At 40.8% G+C, this 9571-nt stretch overlaps 1 protein-coding gene across 1 annotated transcript; it reads left to right on the plus strand.

Moving 5' to 3' along the window:
• Positions 1-863: 863 nt before the first annotated feature.
• On the plus strand, positions 864-7557 carry LOC308528608 (interferon-induced protein with tetratricopeptide repeats 1-like). The gene is made up of 2 exons (XM_081104303.1): positions 864-962; positions 4582-7557. Exons 1-2 carry the CDS (start codon positions 958-960, stop codon positions 5984-5986), a joined length of 1410 nt encoding a protein of 469 aa, XP_080960429.1. The 5' UTR covers positions 864-957; the 3' UTR covers positions 5987-7557.
• The last annotated feature ends 2014 nt before the right edge of the window (positions 7558-9571 follow it).

Here is a 9571-nt window from a genome sequence, read left to right on the forward strand (position 1 = left end):
TTCTCCAGAAGGGTATGCAAAGGCATAGAATAATTCATAAGGCACAAGATCTCAGGAAATAGGAGCAAAGTTGGGTTAAGACTCCAGTTTATCCCGGCCAGCCGGTGTGACTCAGTGGTTAAGTATCAACCTATGAACCAGGAGGTCATGGTTTGATTCCCAGTCAGGGCACATACCTGGGTTGTGGGCACCATTTCTAGTAGGGTGGGTGCAGTCAATAGATGATGCTCTCTCAACTTTCATGTTTCTATCTCTCTCTCCTTCCTCTCTGAAATAGATACCCTTCCTCTCTGAAATAGATACATAGATATGTATATAGACATAGACATAGACATAGACATAGACATAGACATACATATACATATACATATACATATACATATACATATACATATACATATACAAACTCCAGTTTAGAGATTTGCAGAAGTGTGTACCATAAAATGAGCCATTTCTGTTTCCAGATGAGCAAACAGGCACAGGTCTGCGGCATGTCCTTGACAAGCTCACACAGCCAATTGTCATAGGTGTCCTTGGCTGCAGATTCAGTGGACTTGATATAATTGGCATCTACTGCCTCCCAGGTTTCTATAAGGCAGGGTAAAGACTCGGAGAGAAACTGGCACATCACTGAAACTGTTCTTCACCATGGTCACCTCAATCCCTTCTCAAAACAAAGCAAAGGAAGCACTTACAGCTTTAGTTTCATTTTCACTGGCAGGAACTCTGAAGGCATCAGTTTCACTTTCCAGTTTCAGTTTTCACTGTGGTTTTCAAGTTATTGTTTAACAACACGCCCACAGTTTACCTTATTAGTCAGCTGTTTACCTCCTTTATATAGCCCTGCCCTGGGGCTGAAATTTACCTGAAAATCTACAAGACAGGCTGGTCAGATCTCAGTGGAGCCCATCCAGCTAACCAAAACACTGCAAACTGCTGCATGAATTCTTAGCAACCATGAGGTAAGGATTTCTCTGCTTCTCTGCCTGTTTGCCTAAAGTTTTGGGGGAAAGGTTAATCATTATTATCTCGACAGACTTAGTTTCAGTGATGTCAAGTCTCCTCACTCTTCTGTTTGAGCATCTGCTTGTAGACTGAGTGTGTGTGTGTGTGTGTGTGTGTGTGTGTGTGTGTACAGTCACACACATAGATAAATTGTTGTATTTGTTCAGGCATTTTCATTTTTGTTAGCATCGCCCTGAGGAAACTTACCTCATGTTAAAAAGTCCAAAGAAAAGGAGGGAAACAGGAAAAGAATTTCACAGGGAGAAGATGATCCCAATCTCTGAAACTATTTTCCACCAAACTCACTTCTGTCTGACATAGGGAGGGAATGGACAGTTTGTCTGGATAGAGAGATTGCTTTTAGCGGGCTCCTGGCTGTGAAAGAAATGCAGGACCCACACAGCTGTGTGAGCTGCGGTCCTGAGGTCTCTCAGATGCCTTGAGGGAAATATTGTGGGGATGTGGTGGGAGCAGCTCACTGCCTAGAAGACAAGGCCTTGCTCGGCAGGCTTCTGGTCTCACTGTCAGCACTGCTGAACTCCTTCAATCCAACTGGATTTCAGATCAGCAGATGACCTCCCTCCTGGGGAAGCCAGGTGCTCTGCAGACCCTGGCTAGCCTCCTGTCCCGGGGGCTTGGCTGCTGTTCACTGTATTGTCTTCTTTCAATAAAAAGCCTAATGTGGGAATTTCTATATTGTCCAAATGGAATCTAGATTCAAACAGTACCGAAGAGCAGCAGATTAAAAGAAGGCATAAATTAATATTGACCTGTGAATTTCCCCTCAGTGTTCCAATGGGTAAACTTTTGAAGGGGCTAAAGTTCCAGAAAATGCACAATTACTGGCCCCGTTCAATCCTCCATGACTCCTTTGGTCCACAGAAAGAGAAGGCTGTCACTGGTAATTATTATTATTATACTATGAAGGTAGCCATCACTTCCTAAATGTTCATTAAATGCCAGCTAGTTTCTAAAATTATTGTGTAAATTATTGCGTTTCACCCTCAAAAGAAATGGTGAGGCAGGTACTCATACTGATTGTGCAATAATGAATCTTAGATTTTAAAATGTTGAGATCACACAAGTAATAAGTGATAGAGCTCAGACATGAATCAGAGTCTGTATTCCATGACACCTTATTTAATCTTTAAACCAATGTTTCTCAAAGAGTACCAATGGGGGTTTATGAGATAAGTTCAGACAGCCTACTAATTAGCTTTTACATGTTAATGCTTTTGTGTGTTTTTTAGCATGTACATGCACTAGAAAAATATACATATATAATTTGAAGAATTTCTGTTCAGGTTAACAATATGGTTTTATTATTGTGATAAAATACACGTAAGATAAAATCTACCATTTTAACTAATTGTGAGTATACAATTTTGTGGTATTTAGTACATTTGCAATGTTGTGCAACTATCACCAGTATCTACTTCAAGAAAATTTTCATACCCTAGCTGGTTTGGCTCAGTGGATAGAGTGTTGGCCTGTGGGCTGAAAAATCCCGGGTTCAATTCCGGTAAAGGGCACATAGCTTGGATGCAGGCTTGATCCCCAGTGTGGGGCATGCAGGAGGCAGTCGATCAATGATTCTCTCTCATCATTGATGTTTCTACCACTCTCCCTCTCCCTAATCAATTAATTAATATATATATACAGACACACACACACACACACATACATTAAGAGAGAGAGAGAGAGAGAGAGAGAGAGAGAGAAATTTTTCATCACTCTGAGAGGAAACTTCGTGGTCATTAAGCAGTCACTCCCCACTCATCATTTGACCCAGGCCCTGGCAACTATTAATCTACTTTCTGTCTCTATTGTTTTACCTGTTGTGGATATTTCCTATAAATGAAAACATACAATACCTGGTCTTTTGTGACCAGCTTATTTCAATTAGCATAATGTCATCAAGATTCATCCATGTTATAGCATGTATCAGAATGTCTTCCCTTTTTAAAAAAAAATTTTTTTTATTGATTTCAGAGAGGAAGGGAGAGAGAGAGAGAGAGATAGAAACATCAATGATGAGAAAGAATCATTGATCGGCTGCCTCTTGCATGCCCCCCACTGGGGATCGATCCCACAACCCAGGCATGTGCCCTTGACTGGAATAGAATTTGGGACCGTTCAGTCCACTGGCTGATACTCTATCCACTGATTCAAACCAGCTAGGGCTGTCTTTCCTTTTTAAGGTTAAATAATATTCCATTGTATGCATATACCACATTTTGCTTATCCATTCATCCCTTGATGGACACTTGCTTTGCTTCCACCTTTTAGCTATTTTGAATAATGCTGCTATGAATACAAACATTCAAATATCTGTTCCAGTTCCTGTTTTCACTTATTTTGAGTATATGCCCAGAAGTGAAATTGCTGAATCATATGGTAATCGTGTGCTTAATTTTTGAGGAATCATTACCATTTTCCACAGCAGCTGCCCCATTTTCCATTCCCACTATACACAAGGGTTCTAATTTCTCCACATCCTCACCAACACTTGTTATTTTCTGGATTTTTAAAAATATAATAGTCATCCCACTGGGTGTGAAGTGGTGTCTTATTATGGTTTTTATTTCATTTCACTAATGATTGATATTGAACATCCTTTCGTGTGTTTATTGGCCATTTGTATATCTTCTCTGGAGAAATTGTCTACTCTAATCCTTTTCCCATTTTTTAATCAGTTGTTAGTTTTTGTTGTTCAATTGTAAGTCTAGTATATATAATCTACATATTAATCCCTTATTTGATACATGATTTGCAAGTATATTTTCCCATTCTGTGAGTTTTCTTTTCACTGTATTGGTAATGTCCCTTGATGCACAAAAGTTTTAAATTTTGATGACGTGCAACAAACCTATTTTTACTTTTGTTGCCTGTGCTTTTGGTATCCTATCCAAGAAATCATTGCCAAATACAATGTCATGGAGTTTTTTCCCTATTTTTTTTTCTAAGATTTCCATAGTTTCAGGTCTTACATTTAGGTCTTTGATCCCTTTTGAATTGCTTTTTCTTTTTTCTTTTTTGTATAGGCTGTAAAGCAAGCATGTGAAACTCGCTGCCGGTGGGCCATTTAAATAACTGAGGCATGTGGCCCACCAGCTACGAGTTTGACATGCTTGCTATAAAGTAAGGATTCAATTTCATTCTTTTGCATGTGGATAATCAGTTTTCCCAACACATTTGTTGAAACACTGATCTTTCCCTATTAAATGGTCTTGGCACATTTGACAATTGTTATGGTCTGAATTGTGCCCTCACTCCCCAATTCATATTTGAAGCCCTAACCCCCAATGTGACTATATTTGGAAATAGGGCCTGTACGTGAGTCCCTTGATAGGAAGGGCTGACTATATGGAAACAAACCTAGGTGCAACTGGGCCCAGCCAGTTCAAACCTGTGTTACTCAAAGGGCCAACTGTAGAGGAACTCAAAAAAAAAAATAAAAATGTAAGGCAGGTATGTCCTTTGCAAGGCTAAGCTATATATGTGAAGTGTCTTACTTGGCTTCTTTCCATTGGCTGTTTCTCACCTAACAAAGAAAATCTGCTTTTATTTTCATAGTATGAATGCTGATGAAGATCAGGTCAAAGCTAGGCTGGAACAGTTGAGATGCCACTTTACATGGAAATTGCTCATTGAAGACACTGAACTGTCTGACTTAGAAAACAGGGTCTTTGATGAAATTGAGTTCCTAGACACAAAATTCAATGTGGGAATACACAACCTACTGGCCTATGTGAAACACCTGAACGGCCAGAATAAGGAGGCCCTGGAGAGCTTGAAAGAAGCTGAAGACTTAATGCAGGCAGAGCACGCTGGCCAGTCAGATGCGATGAAGCTGGTTACCTGGGGCAACTATGCCTGGCTGTATTACCACATGGGCAGACTGGTAGATGCCCAGATATACCTCGACAAGGTGGAGAACACTTGCAAGAAGTTTGCCGGCCCCTCCTGCTACACAATGGAATGCCCTGAGATGGACTGTGAGGAAGGATGGGCCTTGCTGAAATGTGGAGGAAAGAATTATGAACGGGCTAAAGCCTGCTTTGAGAAGGCTCTGGAAGTGGACCCTGAAAACCCTGAATTCAACACTGGGTATGCAATTGTTGTCTATCGTCTGGATGGCTTTAACAAAACACCAAACGTTGATGAGGCCTTTTGTGTGCAGCCCCTAAAACGGGCCATCAGGCTAAATCCAGAAGATGCATATATTAAGGCTCTCCTCGCAGTGAAACTTCAGGAGCTAGGACAAGAAGCTGAGGGGGAAAAGTACATTGAAGAAGCACTGGCCAACACGTCTTCGCAGACCTATGTCTTTCGATATGCGGCCAAGTTTTACCGAAGAAAAGGCTCTATAGATAAAGCTCTTCAGCTCTTAAAAATGGCTTTGCGGGCAACACCTTCCTCTGCCTTCCTGCATCACCAGATAGGGCTTTGCTATAGATCACAAGTCTATAAAATATGCAAAGCTACAAACTGGCAGCCTAGAGGATGGGATAGAGAAAATATTGACAGAATAACAAGATTAGCCATATCTCATTTTGAATTTGCTCTGGAACAAAAGCCAACATTTGGAATTGTTTATATACACCTCGCAGATATGTACATACAGGCAGGCAACTATAGAAAAGCTGAAGATGCTTATCAAAAACTGCTCTGCATGAAATCACTTGAAGAAGAAAATATGCAAGAGATATATTTCCGCTATGGTCGATTTCAGGAATTTCAAAAGAAATCTGAAGTCAATGCAATTATCTATTATTTAAAAGCAATAAAAATAGAAAAGCCATCATGGGTAAGAGATAAAAGTATCAGTTCTTTGGAGAAAGTGGTTTTAAGGAAACTTCAAAGAAACGCAGAAGACATGGAAAGCTTGAGCATCCTTGGGTTCATCTACAAATTGAAAGGAGAAATAAATAAAGCCCTGGAGTACTATGAGCGGGCCCTGAGGCTGGCTGCTGACTGAGAACTCTGGGACATGCTCCTGAGGCGCTGAAATACGGACCACGTTGACATTTCATTTGATTTTACATTAAGATGCACTAATCATGTTCTCTGCTTGCTGCTTTCAAAAGCATGTAACTTTTGAACAATCACTCAAGCCTGATAAAATACTACTTGTATTCAAAAAAGAGTGAAGCTGAATATATATGCCTTTGCGTGTGTGAGAAAGCGAGAGACATAAACCATTTCTCTGTGAATGTTATGTAACAGAAATAACAATTTCTTAAGTAAATTTGTAGCAAATAAAGTACTGCACTTACATAAAGTAAAATGATTCATTCATTTGACCAGCAAATAATTTTCAGTGCTAGATACCAAATATACTATGGTGGTGTAAGGAAAATTCTTTTTTTAGACCCATCTTAGGGTTCTTGACTGGGACCCCATAATTTAGACTAAGAAAGACAGAATAAGAAGAGAAAAACAAACAAAACTTTATAAACATGTGCATCTTACATATACATGGGAGCACCCAGTGAGGTAGTCAAAGAGGTGGTTAGATCTTGGGCTTATATAGCATCTTAACAAAAGAACAATACAGAGGAGAAACCAAGATGGTGGCATAGGTTAACGCCAGAGTTTGCTGCTCTGAACAACCACTTCCAAAATACAACTAAAAGATGGAATGGACATCATCCAGAACCACAGGAAGGCTGGCTGAGTGGAAATTCTACAACTAGGAGGAAAGAGAATAGCATACCGAGACTCAGAGGAGGCGCAGTGCTGAATTAAAATACTAAGGTGCGGAGTTCATATGGAGCGGGCTGGGGTTGGCGGCTGAGGGCACAGTTGTCGTTTTCAATCTGGAGGGAGTCTCAGGTTTTGAGCTCCAGTTCCGGATGAGTCTCTAGGGACCCAGACTCAAACGGGAGAAGCAGGACTGTCTGGCTTCGGTCGGAACTCGAAGGCAGCTTTCTCTCCGAGGTTTGCAGCAGTTGCTGGGACTCTGAGAGGCAGAGCCCCTGGGGACGGGACTGAGAGCAGCCATAACTGCTCGCTCCACCCACCCTGTAGATCCCCGGGGACCCGCCCAAGCCCTGCACAGAGGCATTTGCGGGATAGCCTCAGGCAAAGGCTAGATTAGCACCGCCCTAGAGATCCAGCCAGAAGTTCTCCCACTGCAGATACAGCTGATTCTCATAGCCAGTTGGCCTGGAGGCCAAATCACCCCCAGTATTACCGACAACAATCAAGGCTTAACTACAACAAGACTGCGCACAAAGACCACAAGAGGGTGCACCAAGAAAGCATAAAAAATGTGGAGACAAAGAAACATGACAGAAATGGAGGATATAGAGCTCAAAGCCGCACTTTTAAGGTCTTTCAATAATTTTCTAGAAACTGCCGCTAAGCTTAATGAGATCTACAAGAAATCTAATGAGACCCTCGATGCTCTGATAAAGAAACAACTAGAAATTAAGCATACACTGACTGAAATAAAGAATATTATACAGACACCCAACAGCAGACCAGAGGAGCGCAAGAATCAAGTCAAAGATTTGAAATGCGAAGAAGCAAAAAACACCCAAACGGAAATGCAAAATGAAAAAAGAATCTGAAAATACGAAGATAGTGTAAGGAGCCTCTGGGACAGCTTCAAGCGTACCAACATCAGAATTATAGGGGTGCCAGAAGATGAGAGAGAGCAAGATATTGAAAACCTATTTGAAGAAATAATGACAGAAAACTTCCCCCACCTGGTGAAAGAAATAGACTTACAGGTCCAGGAAGCGCAGAGAACCCCAAACAAAAGGAATCCAAAGAGGACCACACCAAGACACATCATAATTAAAATGCCAAGAGCAAAAGACAAAGAGAGAATCTTAAAAGCAGCAAGAGAAAGAAACTCAGTTACCTACAATGGAATACCCATACGACTGTCAGCTGATTTCTCAACAGAAACTTTGCAGGCCAGAAGGGAGTGGCAAGAAATATTCAAAGTGATGAATAGCAAGAACCTACAACCAAGATTACTTTATCCAGCAAAGCTATCATTCAGAATTGAAGGTCAGGTAAAGAGCTTCACAGATAAGGAAAAGCTAAAGGAGTTCATCACCACCAAACCAGTATTATATGAAATGCTGAAAGGTATCCTTTAAGAAGAGGAAGAAGAAGATAAAGGTAAAGATACAAATTATGAACAACAAATATGCATCTATCAACAAGTGAATCTAAGAATCAAGTGAATAAATAATCTGATGTACAGAATGAACTGTTGATTATAATAGAATCAGGGACATAGAAAGGGAATGGACTGACTATTCTTGGGGGGGAAAGGGGTGTGGGAGATGCGGGAAGAGACTGGACAAAAATCGTGCACCTATGGATGAGGACAGTGGGTGGGGAGTGAAGGCAGAGGGTGGGGCGGGAACTGGGAGGAGGGGAGTTATGGGGGGGGGGAGAAAGAGAAACAAATGTAATAATCTGAACAATAAAGATTTAATTAAAAAAAATACATTTTCAGAGAAGTGACAAGACACAGGAAAAGAACTTTGTGTTTCTAGGGTGACCAGGGTGACCCCCAGGGAGCAGGAGCCTGCAATAGTGTAGGTAGCAATTAGCAAGAACCTAGGCTAGGACACCTATCATTTACTTTACTACCGTGATAGGAGACTTGGCCATCAATGTCTCCATTCTCATGATGCTGCTAGAGGTGAAACTGCATTGGAACTAAGGACCTCTAGCTATATCCTGCCTCCGCTTGGATTACCCACCATCAGTGTGAGTCCCCAGCCAGAGCAAATGTGATACAGACACCTCTACTGGAGTCCCACCCTCCAAGGAATATGCCTTCTTTGACATTCCCCTTCATCTCCATCCTTTCGCGCAGGCCTCTTTCTGAATTCCAACACTGATTCCTCTGAATTCAACATTTCTTCACCTATCTAACTCCACCTCCTACCTCTTGAAGGCTGTACTGTGAAAAGTAATTTTTAAGAAATAGGCACATCTATGAAGGCATTATTCGTAGCAGTGATTTTCAGCTCAGGTTGGGGAAAGATAATAGGGAAGAGGAGAATTCTGCCCCTCAGGGCAAAAAGAAATTGAATCTGGCCAACTTCTGTAGACAATGTTGATTGTCACAACTACAGGGTTTTACTGACATCTAGTGGGTATATAGAAAGATGCTGGGTAAACATCCTCCAATGCCTGGGACAGCTTCCTACAACAAAGAATTAGCCAGCCCAAATGTCAATAGTACCAGGGCCAAGAAACTCTGATATACAGTGTTTATTCTGAAACTTGAGGAGTATTTACCTATTACTTAAGTTTCATTTTCCCAAGCAGATCTTAGATCAGTTGCTAGGTTTCATTTTTCATTTCCTTTTTTCTCTAGTTGCTGTTTTTTACATGTTCATAAGAAGAAATTAAAAAAAAAACAACACTTGATTTTTCCTAAGAATCTACCCAATCCAACAGTCTGTGAAAAAAAGATTGATATTCAAATTCCATCTAGTAATTTCAGCATGTTCAACAACCACTACACAGTCAGATCTTTGCTTCTTCTCAATCCTGAAAATGTATTTTCTTTAACATTTTTACTGAT

Source organism: Myotis nattereri, assembly GCF_964212035.1.
Source record: "Myotis nattereri genome assembly, chromosome: 13".
NCBI lineage: Eukaryota > Metazoa > Chordata > Mammalia > Chiroptera > Vespertilionidae > Myotis > Myotis nattereri.